Source organism: Salvelinus fontinalis, chromosome 2, assembly GCF_029448725.1.
Source record: "Salvelinus fontinalis isolate EN_2023a chromosome 2, ASM2944872v1, whole genome shotgun sequence".
Taxonomy (NCBI): domain Eukaryota; kingdom Metazoa; phylum Chordata; class Actinopteri; order Salmoniformes; family Salmonidae; genus Salvelinus; species Salvelinus fontinalis.
Window position 1 is genome coordinate 53,655,506 of NC_074666.1, and position 18,997 is coordinate 53,674,502.

At 39.8% G+C, this 18,997-nt stretch overlaps 1 protein-coding gene across 2 annotated transcripts in view; it reads left to right on the forward strand.

Moving 5' to 3' along the window:
- Positions 1 to 18,997, forward strand: part of LOC129821122 (gamma-aminobutyric acid receptor subunit gamma-2) — a 60,171-nt gene that overhangs the window by 33,652 nt on the left and 7,522 nt on the right. For both annotated transcript variants that reach the window (XM_055878445.1, XM_055878455.1), the window contains exons 7-9: positions 11,556 to 11,708; positions 15,685 to 15,890; positions 17,160 to 17,183. In XM_055878445.1, the coding sequence (XP_055734420.1) occupies positions 11,556 to 11,708; positions 15,685 to 15,890; positions 17,160 to 17,183 (383 nt within the window). The remainder of the gene's footprint in view (positions 1 to 11,555; positions 11,709 to 15,684; positions 15,891 to 17,159; positions 17,184 to 18,997) is intronic.

Below are 18,997 nucleotides of genomic sequence, written 5' to 3' on the forward strand. Positions count from 1 at the left end.
CCAACCCTGTGTTAGAGTTTCGGCTAAAAGAGATGTTAGCATTTTCAGAAATGCTGTGAAAAGGTAGCACATAGTTGGTTCTTAACGGACCGAAATGAGCATGTGAGAGCAATAATTTATACATTTAATAAAAATGTTGCACCTACAAACTTAGTAAATCTGCAATTTCTTTTGTCCAATGGTCACTTTATGGGTGCTATAGTCTCGTTTTAATCTGATGTCTCGAATTTGAGCTAGGTAAGCGCAATAAATATTCAGAAAAATCAATTGCTAATGACCCTGTTAACAAATACGGTATGTGGTTCTTGGTAACGGCTGAGCGGCTCATGGCGAGTGTGTTGTGTACCTCCAATCAAGTTGATTAGGATTTTTCATCGAGATTGGTGTCATATGGGCTTAAAAATGGTGAAAGGAAGATTTTGATTTAACACCGAGCTTCATCCAATCCCTATTATTGACTATCGTCTCATCTTAAATTTTTCCATGTGGCTTGTTTAAAAGAGAACAGAATATCAAAAAATGAAACGATGTTGAATGAATGAAAGCATCAAACCCAGTTTCAAAATAACTATACTGCCTCAGAAAGACTGTTCAAGACCTTGGCTCCTTGTATGCAGATCTCCAAATGCTCTGGATTATGGTCCCTCGTCCATTTGTTGACCACAAAGACCTTCAGCGCATATTGATAAAGGTATTGATAAAGGTCCTCTATAGTCTTCAGCATCCTGATTAGTTATAAGACGAAGTTAATGCACATAGGAAAAGCTACTAGAGCCATGATATCTCAGATGAAGACAACAAAGAATAATGATCAATCATTACATTGATTATTGAACTATTGTAATTTAACTGTAATTCTATGTGAGTGGGCTGGAACAGGCCTTCTGTCGTTGAGGTCCCTCACAGGAGGTTAGATTCAAAGTTTGTTTCTAGCATTCTCCCTCAAGGTCTTCACCTCCACTCCTGGATGCAGACGCAACTAGCTACATTCTCAAAGAAATAGCTAGCTAAGTAAAGAACATAAATTAGAATGATGCAGTGTTCCCGCTAAAAAAATATACACTGAAAGCTAAGACTAGATACCAATAGCAAACACATGCACACATTTTCAAATACAAAAAAATGTTTTTTTTTCTGAATGTCTTCATGACATATAGCTACTTTAGCTCTCAACTAATAATTTAGCTAGCTAGCTTATTCACTAAAAATGGTGGTGTGCAATACCACCTGCTAGCTAAATAAACACCCATGCATTGTGTAGGCAACAACAGAACATCTAATTAACTTTATTTATACAGTGCTAATTGTACAAACAAATTGTAAAAGACACCTATGTATTAAATGTATCAAAAACCCATGGACAGTGTCATGTCTTTGCTGTCATTAAATTGAAGACTTATAGTTTATATCAAAGATTCCTGTAATTAGGGATTACGCGATCAACTGATTAATAACGTAACTAATTAACTATGAATTTTGGGGGCACCAGGGAAAGTAGTCAGATTACAAAGTTATAATTTCCCAATATAACCTTTCAGATATTTTCATATCTGATCAATAGTCTTCTGATTAATGATTTATTTATTTTACCTCACGTTGGTCTCATTCCAAACGTCGTAAATTGTTGGTTATCTGCACGAACCCAGTCTTCACTATGAGTCATCCATACATCAATTGTCTTAAATAATTTATTTATTACTAACTAAGTAATTCACAGAAATGCATAAACAAACAAACAAACTTAAAATGGTTACATGAAATGATGGGAGAAATATGCCCTAGTGGGCTGAACCGGCATGGCGGCTTGTTAGACAAAGGGAAAATTGGGGGTCGACTAGTTCATAACTATAACAATTGACATGCTAATCCTTTACACATGAACGCTCACTCATTCGGGAACAATTGCAATCAATATATATATATTTACGCTCAGTCTGTCGTCTTGATCGCTGGAGAAAAGTTAGTTTCTGTTGGAGTTTCTTCTGTCTGTGTCTTGCTTATTGTGGATAGTTCAGAGTGACATTCGTTATAGGATGGATGTTTCGGCGGTTGTTGTTCTTCGAGTTCAATGATACTGAATTCCTAGCTGCAGACTAGTAGTCAATATCTAAGACTTGTTCTTATTCGTCTAAGAGTTTATCAACAATCAGGTGTATCAACAATCATGCAAATGTTTTATCTTCCCCCTATTGTCAAATAAATGTGCATTGGTTTATTCTAGATAATTCAATTATTTCCATATGTTTATGAAAATAGTTGGTATTTTAAAACATTATTATTCTATCAGTATATTAACAAAACATATAAAAGCGCCATATATATATATTCATAGAATATTTTTTAAATATTTGACATTGAATTGAATACATGAAGTCCCACCAAAATGTCTGGATTCCATACATTTTCTGTCTCTCATTATCCAATTGTTCACGTACTATAATACTGTCAATATTTCAGGGATTTTTTAAATAAAAAAATTGTTGAGTATCTTACTCCATTAGGCAGCTGTTACATTTATCAGAGCTGTATTTATGACCATTTATACATTTTTATTATCTTAGCTACTTAAATGTCCTCTCTCCACTCCTAACCCTACACTGTTGAGACAGCACAGCAGCCAGCCCGGTACCAGTATCATCAGTACATTGAGTTTTAAGCTGTAAGAAGCAGTGCAGTCAAGGTAGGAGGAGAGGAGAGTCGTAGAGATCATAATCAATTTATCCAGGCAAACAAAGTCTATGAGAGCTCAGTAAATTTCTTGCAATCTAGAACCATAATCATTATGCCCTTTTCCATGTAAAAAAATATGTCCCTTTTTCCTCAAAGCATATCTCTTTACCTTTTTAATTGTAATTTTTATTAATGTTGCACGTTGATTCTTTAAGAACTTTTAATCATTAGACGTTTAGTAGAATTACCACACTGGTATATAGTATCATAACCGAATAATTACAGTAATGTTAGTCAATAATTATGTATATATTTATTGTAATTTCAGTTTTGAAAAGAACAATCTAAATGTCTTTCAATCTCTGTCTATGAATTTCCATAAAATAAAATTGCTAGGTGGCTAGTATTACAGAGAAAGAACAAAACATGATGTTTTACATGTTGTAAAACAAACATTATGTTGTACAGAAAATGAAAGATAAACATCTTGTGAATCCAGCCAATATTTCCGATTTTTTAAAGTGTTACAGCGAAAACACAACATATATTTATGTTAGCTCACCACAATAGCCCAAAACACAACACCATTTTTTCACCGTAAAGATAGCTTTCACAAAACCCACAAATAGAGAAAAAATGAATCACTAACCTTTGAACAACTTCATCAGATGACAGTCTTATGACATCATGTTATACAATACATTTATGTTTTGTTCGGAAATGTGCATATTTATAGCTACAAATCTGGGTTTTACAACGCAGCCATCATCACAAATACCACCAAAACTTCCAGAGAAATTTTGGAGAGTCACGTAATCTAACAGAAAAACTCATCATAAACTTTGCTGAAAAATACATGTTGGACAAATAATTAAAGATACACTGGTTCTTAATGCAACCGCTGTGTTAGATTTAAAAAAAAAATACTTTAGTAAAAAGCACAGCATACAATAATCTGATACAGCGCTCAGCCATTCTCCTCCATGTTGGAGTCCACATATTCAACAAAAATACGAAATAACATCATAAATATTCTCTTACCTTTGATGAACTTTCATCAGAATGCAGTGCCAGGAGTCCTAGTTCCACAATAAATCGTTGTTTTGTTTTAGAATGTCCATTTCTTCTGTCGATTTAGCAACTTTGGCTAGCATAGTGTGAGCGCACATGTCCATGAACGTTTGGCGCATGGAACGAAAAATTCCAAAAGTCATAATAAAAGGCGAATAAACTGGTCAAACTCATTTGAAAATCCATCTTTATGATGTTTTTCTCATATGTATCCAATAACGTCCCAGACGGAGCATTTCTTCGTGTCTACCTAACGCATTGCAGAAAATGATATGGTGCTCCCAGGTGCGCAGCAAAATACTGCCAATATGGCTGACCTGTCACTCCAAAAGCTCTCATTCGGTCCCACATCAGGCCAGACACCTCATTCAACATTCTACTGCCTGTTGACATCTAGTGGAAGGCGTATGAAGTGCATATATATCCATAAATACAAGGCAATTGAATAGGCAGGGCCTGTCACAGAGACCCATTTCAGAATTTTCACTTCCTGTTTGGAACTTTGCCTGCCAAATGAGTTCTGTTTTACTCACAGATATAATTCAATCAGTTTTAGAAACTTCAGAGTGTTTTCTATCCAATAGTAATAATAATATGCATATCATATGATCTAGAACAGAGTACGAGGCCGTTTAATTTGGGCACTATTTTTTCCCAAAGTGGAAATGGCGCCCCTATTAAGAAGAAGTTAAGAACACATTCTTATTTTCAATGACGGCCTAGGCAGAACGACAGATTTTTTACCTTGTCAGCTCGAGGGATCCAATCTTGCAACCTTACAGTTAACTTGTCCAATGCTCTAACACCTGATTACATTGCACTCCACGAGGAGCCTTCCTTTTTACGTGAATGGCGTAAGCTAAGCTAAATTGCTAGCTAGCATTAAACTAATGACTGTCATTGCTCCAATGTGTACTTAACCATAAACATCAATGCCTTTCTTAAACTCAATTCACAAGTATATATTTTTAAACCTGCATATTTAGCTAAAAGAAATTCAGGTTAGCAGGCAATATTAACCAGGTGAAATTCTGTCATTTCTCTTGCGTTCATTGCACGCAGAGTCAGGGTATATGCAACAGTTTGGGCCGCCTGGCTCTTTGCGAACTAATTTGCCAGAATTTTACGTAACTATGACTTAATGACATAACATTGAAGGTTGTGCAATGTAACAGGAATATTTAGACTCATGGATGCCACCCATTAGATAAAATACGTAATGGAATAAACATTTTGTTTTCGAGGTGATAGTTTCCGGATTAGTCAAAGGTATATGGTTTAGAGAGAAATAGTCGACGCGTTATAATTCCTGTAATAACTTGCGGCTGAACTTGAAAGGGGTTCCTTCGTTATTTTACCGTTCATGTCTTCCATAGAGAATGTCTTGATCTACTTCAAATAAGGTCTGTATTTTGCGGAGGAGCAGACTCACAGGGGACCATGCAGACAAGCTCTGCTTTCTGCACTACAACCTAAAACTTCTTAACTGGGAATATTGAAGACCCATGAAAGCTGGTGGTTCATTTTAACATATGTTCTCATGTTATTTGAGACTACATTGATTTTATTTATGCATTATATTAAGTTAAAATAAAAGTGTTCATTATTCATTCAGTATTGTTGCAATTGTCATTATAAAAAAAATGTGTGTGTGTGTATGATATATATATACAGTATATATATAAATACATCTTTTTTTTATTTATTTTTAATCGACCGATTAATCGGTATCGGCTTTTTTTGTCCCCCAATAATCGGTATCGGTATCGGCATTGAAAAATCATAATCGGTCGACCTCTACTCCATAGTACTGTAATATAGTATGTAATCTCTTCATCACATTTCTGAGACTACACATTAGATGTCAGATCACTTAGACTGCAGGCAATGAGAGGATTACCTTTCCCTAAGATAGTGGTACCTGGTACATTCAACATGAATCTCTGCGGTATAACTCCACTACTACAGCTGAGCTGTCGCGTAAGCTATTTTGCACCTTTCCCATGGCCAAATGAAATGTGAAATATTCTCAGCTTGTAGGAGCTCCCTCCTCGAAAAACCCCTCTAAACGTATTACTTTGCGAGGATGGATCCGTGCGTAGAGAAAACATTGCTATGACAACTAGAAAATGACAGCATGAGTATGATTGAACAGACCCCATGCCTTCTGTTTGGGTCTGGAAAGCCTGCCCTAATTGCACTGTGTGCTGCATACCTCTAAGCTATAAGGGTGCATCTCCTTACTGCCGAAGCTGCAGGTCTACCGACAACCACCGCATTGGCTTGCCTTCACTAATTAGATCTTGTCTTTTTGAATTGCAGATGATCTTATTTTTTCCTAGCACACCCGGGATTAGAGTTTGCTCATCAGCGCTCTGATTGTTCTGTGAAGGGGATAAGTCTTCCCCCTTAACCAGTTCAAATGGGTAGCAAGCGGAGGAAGATAAGGAAATAAATGTATTAGATGTGGGGACTGACTGGAGTGGGAGTTAAAATTCAGATCTGGGTGGTTACGTAAACCCCAGATGTGGTAGTCCGATCCTGGACCTGAGACCATGGTGGTAATCTCTTTGAACAGCGGGCACACTATTCCCTGACTAAGACATGCTGTATAATCCTCCGCACATAGGCATTAATAAAGACCCGAGACAGACACTGTAACTGCTGTGTCCCCACTCCCCAGTGTATTGTGCTGCTCAACATCCCCTCTTATACTGTAGCTGAGCCCACAGTCATGCTTACCATCCTTTCTCATAGACTGTGCTCTGTGGTTATGCATACCGTCTCCTCTCATAGCCAACCCTTGACAGTGAGGCTGAGGCCCTAGCAAGACCTCATGCCATCCTGTCACCAGATGCCTCTGACCGTGGGACGGCCAACATGTGCCGCAGGTCCAAGCCTGCCTGTCTCCATCATGCCAATTTATCCGGGGTGAGAGATATTCTCCTGTGGCAGCAGATTTTCTACTAGTCAGCAACCCAACCTGGGATTACCATATCCCATCTCCTGAAAGCAGTCGCCCCGGCAATATGCAGCCAGCAACATTCCTGGGACTGATGTTTCAGCATTTCCTCCGCCCATCCAAAGACAATATTTCTTTCCATCTACAATAGGAAATTGAACTGCTTTTTTACCACAGTAATCTTGTTGCGGTGGGATCTGGGATGGTAGGAGTATGAGCAGAGCGAGGCCCGTGTTGTGTGTTTAATTCTATCTAGCAGTCCCAGAGGTTTTAACAGTGTGCTCTGAATGATCTTCCTTGCCAAGTTATTATTGCATTCCATAAATCTTTACAGGAGGAGACGATTACATCTGTGAGGTTTCTTACTAAATTGCCTGCATCAGGAAAATGTGCAGCTATACTAATACAAATACAGAAAGCAATATCTCAATATAAACAATGAGTTCGATTTTGAGTCTTTGTTTAGGCTATATGGTGGATTTTTCACAGCATTATCAATTTTTCAAAAATGTTGTTTTATAGTAGAGCAAGAGGTCTATTTGAATAGAACAAAACAGAACATTTCCAACCAATAGCCCACCGGTTAGGCTAACCACTAGACGAGGGAGAAATATTTTAACCCACATAGGCTAAATTAATCCAAGATCTACAGTATCTCAACCTGAATATTGAAGAGGCTTCATCTTCATTGGGCACGACCCAACCAAAGCCATTGAGCCGATTTCCAAAAATGTTCCTGGATAAGGGCCGTGCATTTTCTCACGTCAAAGAGAAGTAAAAGAAATATGATAAATATATTAGGTATAGTCCCACCAGAAGAGTTGCCTGCCTGTGAGAAGGCAACGTTGCTTCATGCATTCCCACGGTGTGAAGATTAAAGGAGGACAGGCATTTCTACACCTACGCCATTTGTTCCATTATCTTGTGGGCTGACAGATCAGATCTTCTGACAGAAAGAGAGGAGCTTTGAGGTGTGTGTGTGTGTGTGTGTGTGTGTGTGTGCGTGCGTGCAGACATTTGTGTGCACACGCTAGGCTGTCATTAGGGAGAAGCAGACAGGGCCCTTTGATGTCCTGGAGTGCACTGAGAAATGCATTGGGATGAGCCGGCTACTTCCCTCACGGAAGCTTTGTAGATTCGGTGGAGGGAGAGATAGAGGGAGACCTATGCAGCACATGCCAAGGACCCAATATTACATTTCACTAAATAATTTGGGAGGGCTATTTTTAGGGCTTTTACTGAAACACAGAAAAAGGAAAAGAGGAGAGCCAGGAATGGTGAGCCGTGGGCCATGATAATGTGTGATGTGTCACTGCTGCCGTGCCGTGCGTAGCCCCATCGAAACATGATTGGGTTGTGTTGATCAGTGGTGTGTGTATCAAAGCTACACCCTATGCACTTTGTTCATCACACTGTCTACTGCACTCATGTAATGCGTAAATGGGATTAACCAGATACAGTTGAAGTCAGATGTTTACAATTACCCAAATACATTTAAACTCAGTTTTTCAAAATTCCTGACATTTAATCCTAGTAAAAAATCCCTGTCTTAGGTCAGTTAGGATCACCACTTTATTTTAAGAATGTGAAATTTCAGAATAACAGTAGAGAGAATTATTTATTTCAGCTTTAATTTCTTTCATCACATTCCCAGTGGGTCAGATTAATATTTAGTAGCATTGCCTTTAAATTTTCTAACTTGGGTCAAACGTTTTGGGTAGCCTTCCACAAGCTTCCGACAATAAGTTGGGTGAATTTTGTCCCATTCCTCCTGACAGAGCTGGTGTAACTGAGTCAGGCTTGTAGGCCTACTTGCTTGCACATGCTTTTTCAGTTCTGCCCACAAATTTTCTATAGGATTGAGGTCAGGGCTTTGTGACAGCCACTCTATTTTCTTGACTTTGTTGTCCTTAAGCCATTTTGCCACAACTTTGGAAGTTTTCTTGGGGTTAATGTCCATTTGGAAGAGCGATTTGCAACCAAGCTTTAACTTCCTGACTGATGTCTTGAGATGTTGCTTCAATATATCCACATAATTTTCTTTCCTCATGATGCCATCTATTTTATGCACTAGTCCCTGCTGCAGCAAAGCACCCCCACAACATGATGCTGCCACCCCAGTGCTTCACGGTTGGGATGGTGTTCTTCGGCTTGCAAGCTTCGCCATTTCCTCCAAACATAACGATGGTCATTATGGCCAAACAGTTATATTTTTGTTTCACCAGACCAGAGGACATTTCTCCAAAATGTACAATCTTTGTCCCCATGTGCAGTTGCAAACCATAGTCTGGCTTTTTTTATGGCGGTTTTGGTGCAGTGGCTTTTTCCTTGCTGAGCGGCCTTTCAGGTTATGTCGAAATAGGACTCGTTTTACTGTGGATATAGATACTTTTGTACCTGTTTCCTCCAGCATCTCCACATGGTCCTTTGCTGTTGTTCTGGAATTGATTTGCACTTTCGCACCAAAATACCTTCATCTCTAGGAGACAGAACGCGTCTCCTCCCTGAGCGGTATGACGGCTGCGTGGTCCCATGGTGTTTATACTTTCGTACTATTGTTTATACAGATGAACGTGGTACCTTCAGGCGTTTGGAAATTGTTCCCAAGGATGAAACAGACTTGTGAAGGTCTACATTTTTTCTTCTTCTGATGTCTTGGCTAATTTCTTTTGATTTTCCCATGATGTCAAGCAAAGAGGCACTGAGTTTGAAGGTAGGCCTTGATATACATCCACAGGTACTCCTCCAATTGACTCAGAAGCGTCTAATGCCATGACATACTTTTCTGGAATTTTCCAAGCTGTTTAAAGGCACAGTCAACTTAGTGTATGTACACTTCTGACCCACTGGAATTGTGATACAGTGAATTAGAAGTGAAATATCCTGTCCATAAACAATCGTTGGATAAATGACTTGTGTCATGCACAAAGTAGATGTCCTAACCGACTTGCCGAAACGACAGTTTGTTAACAAGATATTTGTGGAGTGTTTGAAAAACAGGTTTTAATGACTCCAACCTAAGTGTATGTCAACTTCCGACTTCAACTGTATACCTAGCTATCGTATCTCCATTTTACCTCTCATTCGTTTGCTAGCTCCAACTCTTGTGCCTGTCCATTGAAGGAATAATAATGTTTGCCGTGGTGAGAGATAATGGGGTTCTGAGCTAAACAAATGAACAAGGTGATTAACAAGAATGCTGAGTGGTTCAGGACAACAGGAAGGCATTATCGAATTGATACTGATACATTAGCCTTGATCCCTAATTGAGGAGGTGGTCGATATCCTCACCTCAAGTCTCTATCAGGAGAGCACTGTTCTCTGTAATGACTGTAGGAAACACTGCCAGAGATGCTCTGTACTGTTGTGCAGCGGGGGGGTGTCTTACACTAAGGTAGTATTTGAGTCCGTCGGCGAAGCCCATCATTATAAATAGTGGAGGGTAATGGAATGTGGCGAGGCCACTGCTGACCAAGCTCAATAAATGTATTAACTGGCAATTTCTCAGCTGCCAGGGGCTCTCTGTGCAACTTCCAGGCCTTAACTTATGTAATGTTAATAAAAACAAATAGTGGACCACAGACCCCTCAGATCATCCTTCATGTCTCTCTCTCCTCCTACCAACGGCCTCATCAGCAGAAAATAACATGGCGATATGAGCGGTAATGGTGCTCTTTCTCCCTCTCTGCCGCAGTGCTCGGCTATCTAATGATGCCATCAGGGTGGAGGTGAGGAAAGGTGTAACCTGGGATTGATCACAAAGTCCTGCTGTGTGCACACACAGATGTTGGTGTTTTGCAGAAATGGCAGACAACGTGTGTTTCTTTTTTCTTTTTTTACTCGTGAGATAAATTACCAGGTTGCCAAATTGCTTGGTGCTTTATTAATAAAGCCAGCTGTTCTCATTCCATCTGAGAAGCAGCGCTGCCCCACTCGCCGAGCAGAAAAGGGTCTCGGAGAGTATGCTCGATGCCTCACAGGCTTACAAGCACAAAACTATAGTAGGGGACAGGAGTGTTTCTGACACGGCTTACATCGTGGTGTTAATCAATTAGTGTACAACATACGGTGAGCTCTCTGTAAACCTACACATGCAGGGCGAGCTGCTGGCACTCTTACGAACTCTGTAACTCCATATAGCAGACAGAATAGAGCAGATCCCGGAAGGTGTAGGAGGCAGGGATACCCTGTGATAAGGGGGGGTGTAGTCTTCAGGATGGATGTTTTGTGCAAATCGGATTTCCAGTATACACAATGCTAAAATCCTACATATTTACCTACTCCTGTCTACTGTTTATGTGTTGACTGTATGGCATTTATGTATTTCTCTATGGCGATTCAAGTTGTATTGACTGCATTGCATTCCTGCATATTATGTATACTGACCAAAATAATAAATGCAAATGGAACAATTTCAAAGATTTCACTGAGCTACAGTTCATATAGGGAAATCAGTCAATTGAAATGAATTCATTAGGCCCTAATCTATGAATTTCACATGACTGGGTAGAGGTGCAGCCATGGATGGGCCTGGGAAGGCAACCACTTGGCAGCCAGGCCCACCCAATGGGGAGCCAGGTTTTATTACAGACATAAATACTCCTCAGCAGCACATACACCCCCCATACACATTGGCAAAGGACAAATGCTCACCAATAGGGATGGAAACACATTTGTCCATACCATTTGAGAGGAATACGCTTTTTGTCTCTATGGAAAATGTCTGGGACGTTTTATTTCAGTTCTTGAAACATGGGACCAACACTTTACTTGCTGCGTTTATATTTTAGTTCAGTGTAATTTCCATATGGCGATTCAATGTTCTGCTTTCTCTCTTGTCTCTCGTCTTTAGGAGACTACGTTGTTCTGACAGTCTTCTTTGACCTGAGCAGGAGGATGGGTTACTTCACCATTCAGACCTACATCCCCTGCACCCTCATCGTTGTCCTCTCCTGGGTCTCCTTTTGGATCAACAAGGATGCTGTACCTGCTAGAACATCCTTAGGTAACAGCAGAGCAATACAAATCTCATCCATAATTCATTGATTTCAATCGAATTCCAAGAAAAATAAACAGAGAATAAAAGAGAGTGATAATTCTGCCTCTGCCCTGTATTTAATCTCATCAGATTCACGCCAAACATTCATTTTCATAATCAGCCAACCTAGCCCCAACACAAACATACGTTTTTGCAGCTTTATCAGTGGAGTTCATTAGCAGTGTGGTCCCTGATTAATCTCTGTCTCTCATAAAATAGGACTTGTTGTGGTCCAGACCGACCTTTAGCGCCCAGAGAGGGCAGCTGCTTCAGTAACTAGTCCATCTTGATTCTATGAGCCCAGCCTGACGCATATGTTTCATGCAAAGCTCAGGGGAGATGCAGCCTCTGCGTAAAAATGCAGGGGCCGAACTTTGCTTGAAGCAAAAGGGGGGATGTTTGAGGAGAATGTGTGAGCTGTTGATCGTGCCCTTGCCTCCGAAAGGGTGGACATCTTCAGAGAACGTCGTCTTTTACTTACATATTCCTTAGTCAGTGTCTTATGCACCTCCAAGCCTCTCGACCCTGACCGGCAAGCACTCACACCAGGATCTTTGGAAGTATTGCTGAATGTAAATCAATCCAGGTCACAGACATCCATTTCTTATCAAAGAGCTTTTTGACTTTTAGAAACAATGTTATACCCTATTACTGTGAGAGGCTAATTTATTATTAAATATACTGCCAGTGTATATATCTTATATATGTATATTCTTTTTTTATATAATCTTCATAACATTTGACTAATATCATGACAAATTGAGTTGCCTGCCAAAATGTAAATGGAGTCAAATAGCTTAATTTCCTTCCCAAAGATAACAGGGAGGTACATGTTGGTTAGCTAGCTGGAAGGATTAATGGCTGTGACATAATTCTTAATCCTTCAGTGCCATCCAACCAAATATCACCATCACTCCAGGCACCCCTCTGGATATTACAACATTAATCTTGAGGCATGATGATGTCTCTCGTTTTGAATAAAAAATAGATAAATAACAACCAGATTAGCCTAAAGCCCTCATGATATATTAGAGTGACTTGTTGGAGAGCAGGAGTGTGTGTTTGAGGCAGGGATATTGGAACATGTACACGATCAACACATATCTGTACTATCTGTGTGCTTCGTTAAAGGGTTTCCCCTGATGAAGTATCTCCCTCAACATCATCATGTCTCTTACATGCACCAGATGGCTGGTGGTAAGGCATGGTATGAACATATTGGCAGAATTCGAAAGCATGGTTATGTTGTGGATCAAGCGAACCAAAACAGCTAATCGCTATGCCATCCCTTATGGGAGACTATACGTCATACTGTGTCAATTGGTTGCAATTAAACAGACACTGCATTTCATAATCCTTTAGTTTTGCGTAATCCAGTACTCTAACACGTTCCGGAATATTTATTTCTGATCACTATACTGAATTTTATTGTTTCATTGGGTTCCTTTTATTTGGGGTATAAGTATTATATGGATTATATGTTATATGTCCAGATAAAGCACTTTGGTATAACCTGCTGGAATAAAGTATGTAATGCATTTAAAACCCATAAGGATAAAACAGCAAGCTCTATTCATTTGCAGCATGCTAAAATTGTTCAACCATCCCCACTGTATATCATACATATTTTATTGTGTTCAACCAGTCTGAGATTCCTCCATTCTAATAATCTCCTGTGAGAATACATTTTTGTACAGAAAGTTTATTTAGAGTTTAGAGTTTTTGTATCTTTTTTTCTCACATCTCTGAGACCGTTGAATAGTAGATAAATCAGCAATAAATAAAGACATACTCTCTCACAACTTTTCATGTTAGTCTTCTACATCTCCTACATTTTTTAATGCCTCCACTGCACAATATCCCCAAATCCTAGAATGCAACATCCCTAAAAATGTCGGCATGTCAAGCCCCCCATTATCTCAGCCAATAATGGCTAGCGGGAAGGTTCCTAACTTTTTCCGTGGCTAAACCAACTAGGCTTGTAATTTAACAATTGTATTTGTATTTACAGATGGCAAACACGTTATTAAGTAGTTGTAGTGGAATTGTTAGATTACATGTTAGATATTGCTACACTGTCGGAACTAGAAGCACAAGCATTTCGCTACACTCGCAATAACATCTGCTAAACATGTGTATGTGACCAAAACAATTTTGATTTCTGCCAAAAAACGCATACTTAAAAATATATATATAATATATATTTTTAAATTGATTCTCCTGTGAAATTGTGACGTGTGACATATAGTTGAAGTCGGAAGTTTACATACACCTTAGCCAAATACATTTAAACTCAGTTTTTCACAATTCCTGACGTTTAATCCTCGTAAAAAGTCCCTGTCTTCGGTCAGTTAGGATCACCACTTTATTTTAAGAATGTAAAATGTCAGAATAATAGTAGAGAGAATTATTTATTTCAGCTTTAATTACTTTCATCACATTCCCAGTGGGTCAGAAGGTTACATACACTCAATTAATATTTGGTAGCATTGCCTTTAAATTGTTTAATTTGGGTCAAACGTTTTGGGTAGCCTTCCACAAGCTTGCCACAATAAGTTAGGTGAATTTTGGACCATTCCTCCTGACAGAGCTGGTGTAACTGAGTCAGGTTTGTAGGCCTCCTTGCTCGCACACACTTTTTCAGTTCTGCCCACACATTTTCTATAGGATTGAGGTCAGGGCTTTGTGATGGCCACTCCATTACCTTGACTTTGTTGTCCTTAAGCCATTTTGCCACAACTTTGGTAGTTTGCTTGGAATACCCATTTGCGACCAAGCTTTAACTTCCTGACTGATGTCTTGAGATATTACTTCAATATATCCACATAATTTTCCGCCCTCATGATGCCATCTATTTTGTGAAGTGCACCAGTCCCTCCTGCAGCAAAGCACCCCCACAACATGATGCTGCCACCACGTGTTTTCACAGTTGGGATGGTGTTCTTCGGCTTGCAATCCTCACCCTTTTTCCTCCAAGCATAACGATGGTCATTATGGCCAAACAGCTCTATTTTTGTTTCATCAGACCAGAGGACATTTCTCCAAAAAGTATGATCTTCGTCCCCATGTGCAGTTGCAAATCGTAGTCTGGCTTTTTTATGGCGTTTTTTGTGCAGTGGCGTCTTCCTTGCTGTGCAGCCTTTCAGGTTATGTCGATATAGGACTTGTTTTACTGTGGATATAGATACTTTTGTACCCATTTCCTCCAGCATCTTCACAAGGTCCTTTGCTGTTGTTCTGGGATTGATTTGCACTTTCGCACCAAAGTATGTTCATCTCTAGGAGACAGAATGCGTCTCCTTCCTGAGTGGTATGACAGCTGCGTGGTCCCATGGTGTTTACACTTGCGTACTATTGTTTGTACAGATGAACGTGGTACCTTCAGGCATTTGGAAATTGCTCCCAAGGATGAACCAGACTTGTTGGAGGTCTAAAATTCTTTTTCTGAATTCTCGGCTGATTTTCTTTTGATTTTCCCATGATGTCAAGCAAAGAGGCACTGAGTTTGAAGGTAGGCCTTGAAATACATCCACAGGTACACCTCCAATTGACTGAAATGATGTCAATTAGCCTATCAGAAGCTTCTAAATTCATGATATCATTTTCTGGAATTTTCCAAGCTGTTTAAAGGCACAGTCAACTTAGTGTAAGTAAACACTAATTCCCACTGGAATTGTGATACATTGAATTATAAGTGAAATAATCAGTCCGTAAACAATTGTTGAAAAAATGTATTGTGTCATGCACAAAGTAGATATCCTAACCGACTTGCCAAAACTATAGTTTGTTAACAAGAAATTTGTGGATGGTTGAAAAACGAGTTTTAATGACTCCAACCTAAATGTATGTGAACTTCCAACTTCAACTGTACGCCTAGCTTCTTAAAATAGGTCACAAATGGTATATATATTACCCTCATCTTGACCCTCTTGTCCATTGACAGGCATTACCACTGTGCTGACCATGACTACGCTGAGTACCATAGCCAGGAAGTCGCTGCCTAAGGTATCCTACGTGACGGCCATGGACCTCTTTGTGTCCGTGTGCTTCATCTTTGTTTTCGCCGCTCTGATAGAGTATGGAACACTGCACTACTTTGTGAGCAACAGGAAGCCAAGCACAAAAAAGGACAAGAAAAATAAAAACCCGGTGAGTGTTGTATATCCAAAACAAAGTAGGCACACAAGTAGTGAATACAAAATTGCCAGATTTTCTGTCAGGGAACTTATAGTATATGTGTACATTTCTCCTCAAAGAATTTAGCATTTGAGCTTAGTGTGTTTTCACAGAGTTCTAACCTTATTTCCAGCCTCTGAAAGCTTTACCAATCACTCTCACTGTATTACTGTGTTACTGTAATGTAGCCTACTACTACTAGGTTCCCTTAAGGGAAAAGTCATTGTGAGTGCCATGCAGTCTGCGTGAGAGGCACGGGAGAGATTGAACATGTCCTTAATCCACACCACAGCTGTGCAGTTGTAATTTAGACCTTTGTCACATGACCAGACGTTTTCTTAGGGGCTTCAAATCCCCACAGCATCATGGTAGCTAAAGTGAAAGCACCAGAGTTAGCTAGCAAGGTACTTAACAGGCTGTGTGATGCTGCAGTTTCAGCTTCTCTGTAACTAAGATTTGCTTCTGGACATAAATGTGTGCAGGATGAATGAGTAATGATCTGGATGTTCTCACCGAGGTTGTTCTCACTGAGGTTCTTCACATGGTCTGCCAAGATATGATGCAGAAGCCTTTGACTGAGCTCCTTTTGATCTTCATGAATAGTTAAGAATAAAACAGAAAATCGAGGAAATAACATCCTTTAATTTCTCATAGGCTTTGGGTGTAAGGGTCTAGCCATTTTATGAAAAATAAAACATAATAATGTCCTATTTCATGTTATGATGGTATTTGTTCAGATATTTGCATTATGCATGAGGGCAACAACAGGTTATTTATAATCGATCTACTAGATGTATGCGTACTGGAACTGATTAGGTAATCTAAGGTATTTTAAGTTAGATGGTGAAAGAGAGTATAAAGCACTGCAAATCCATATTCAATGTGTTTTTTGGATACAAATGCCATTAACTGTGCAAAAAAATGACATTGTCTTGTTTTGGTGTGACGGGTCAGCGTTGAGCCTTACTAGGATCAATATCATCCCTAAACCATTGATGTCAAGTTTGTTTTTATCATGGATATAGCACATCTCTAAAGGTAGATTTGGCTGGGGATCAACCTGGTCTCCAGTGCAATGTATCCTGTCATGCAACTTCCTCCTACTGTATGTGTGTGTCTCTACAGTATACTGTTCTCTTTCTACTTTTATGTTCTTTTGATGTTTTTGTTTATTACATGTGTTCTTTTCTGTGTTGTTCTCTTTTAATTCCACATATTCTTTGTTTCCTGTTGGGACAATAGCTCCTCCGGCTCTTTTCCTCAAAGGTACACTGCCTTTAGCTTCAACTATTGACTGCATGTGTCTGCTGCATTTTGCCTCTTTCTGGCCCCAGCTAGCGCATCGCACTGCTACCTGTCTGTTTTAGATACCCTTTCTTTACCTTCACCTCAGAATCTCTTCCGCAATACCAACAAACAAAGTGCTCACAGGAAAGTGCGGAGGCAGCCAGACGTCCTTGTGTAGTGACAACATTCCGCTATTTCAACCAGCCCACACACGCCGCTAGTAAAAAGATGGCATGCAATGGTTTCATTCTGGCTTTTCCCCCCCATTTCTTTCTGCCTCACACTGTGCAATTTTGACTGTAAACCGGTGGCATATTTTTTCTCCGCTATCAGTTAACCTACCCGTGTGTTTGTGGGGCTTTTAACCTGACGCTTCCTATAGAGTCAGCAGAGCCTTAACAGACTGAAGTAGACAACCCCTACACTGTGCTAGGCCTCATTAGTAGTGGTCATCTTAACGGCTACACACGCAGCAGAGTGGATTCAGCCCCAGTCATCTTCATACACTCACAGTGCACAGGGTGCTACTGAAGAGCTATATTTAACACTCGAGTAAAGAAGACGGTGGGCTTTCAAAACCCGAATCACCCTTAATCTATGGTGTGAAAGAACATTTCTTAATGGGGGTCATTTGACTGAATTTAAATACCATTAGTCAGAGAATACTGTAAGTAAACATTTGAACCAGCCATTTATAGGAAGAGCATTTTCTATAGCTATTTTAAATTGACAAATAATCAACAACAAAAAATGTACTACAGCTGACACTAAGCTTAGATTAAAGTGGTACGGATGCAGAGCAGAAGCCTGTGTTTCCGTCAGTCATTCCTCCCTAGAGGTTGTCTACTTTCATCCGGTTAAAGCTGCAATGCCACTATTTTGTTTTGCAAACCCCGGCCACGCTGCAGTATCTGTGTTTGTTACACTGCTTGAGCTAGCTCCTACCACACTCTTCCTTCTCCCGCGCAACCCCCCTTTGAGAACCGAGTCACATGACCTGATGCTGCTCCCTGCTGCAAATCCCCTGGCGGCTGTCAATCAATCAGGCAATATTGTGGAACCAGCCATTCATGCTTTACACAATGGTTATGTGGCGTTTTCAAAGGGACGACAATAACCCTTGTGTTCTAGTGCTGGGCAAATTTGAGCTGCAGGGAGCGAGTTAAAGTCAAATCAGTGTTTTGAGCTTTTATGATGACACATGCCTTAAACAATTTACCCCAATGCTTATGGCATTTGAGAAGTGGTACTTGACACACATATGATTCATTTTATGAAGACCAAACATTCGGAAAGCAGTATGATTACCTCAACATAGTCCTGGCACGGCATCACATTGTAAATATAGCTACAGTGAAGACTCATGAAGAGCATAACGGCTTTTGAAAGAGGCTAGGGGCTTTGGTCTCTGTTCAGTTAGTAGCGATTCCATTCAGTTTATTTTAAGCGGGACAATACAATATGTAACTACGTCATTATATTTCTAAGTGACTCATACAGAAAATATTACGCTGGCGTCAGAGAAAACTCATTCTTAAAGTTGAGTTTTTTTTTTTTAAAGGTGGCGTGTTGTTTTGCGATAAAAGCCCATGAAAATGCCCTGCTTGAATGCTAATTGTGCCTCTTTTGACTGATGGAGCAAAGGACTCGCTGATGTCACTGACCTATTTTAGGAATCATCAGAAATAAAACGCTGTGCCCTGAAGTGGTGAGCAGGCTTAAATGGAAGTTGATTTAACCCATTTAGGGACAGGAAATGGAGGAATAGTGAGTTCCTGTTCAGGAGTCTTTCT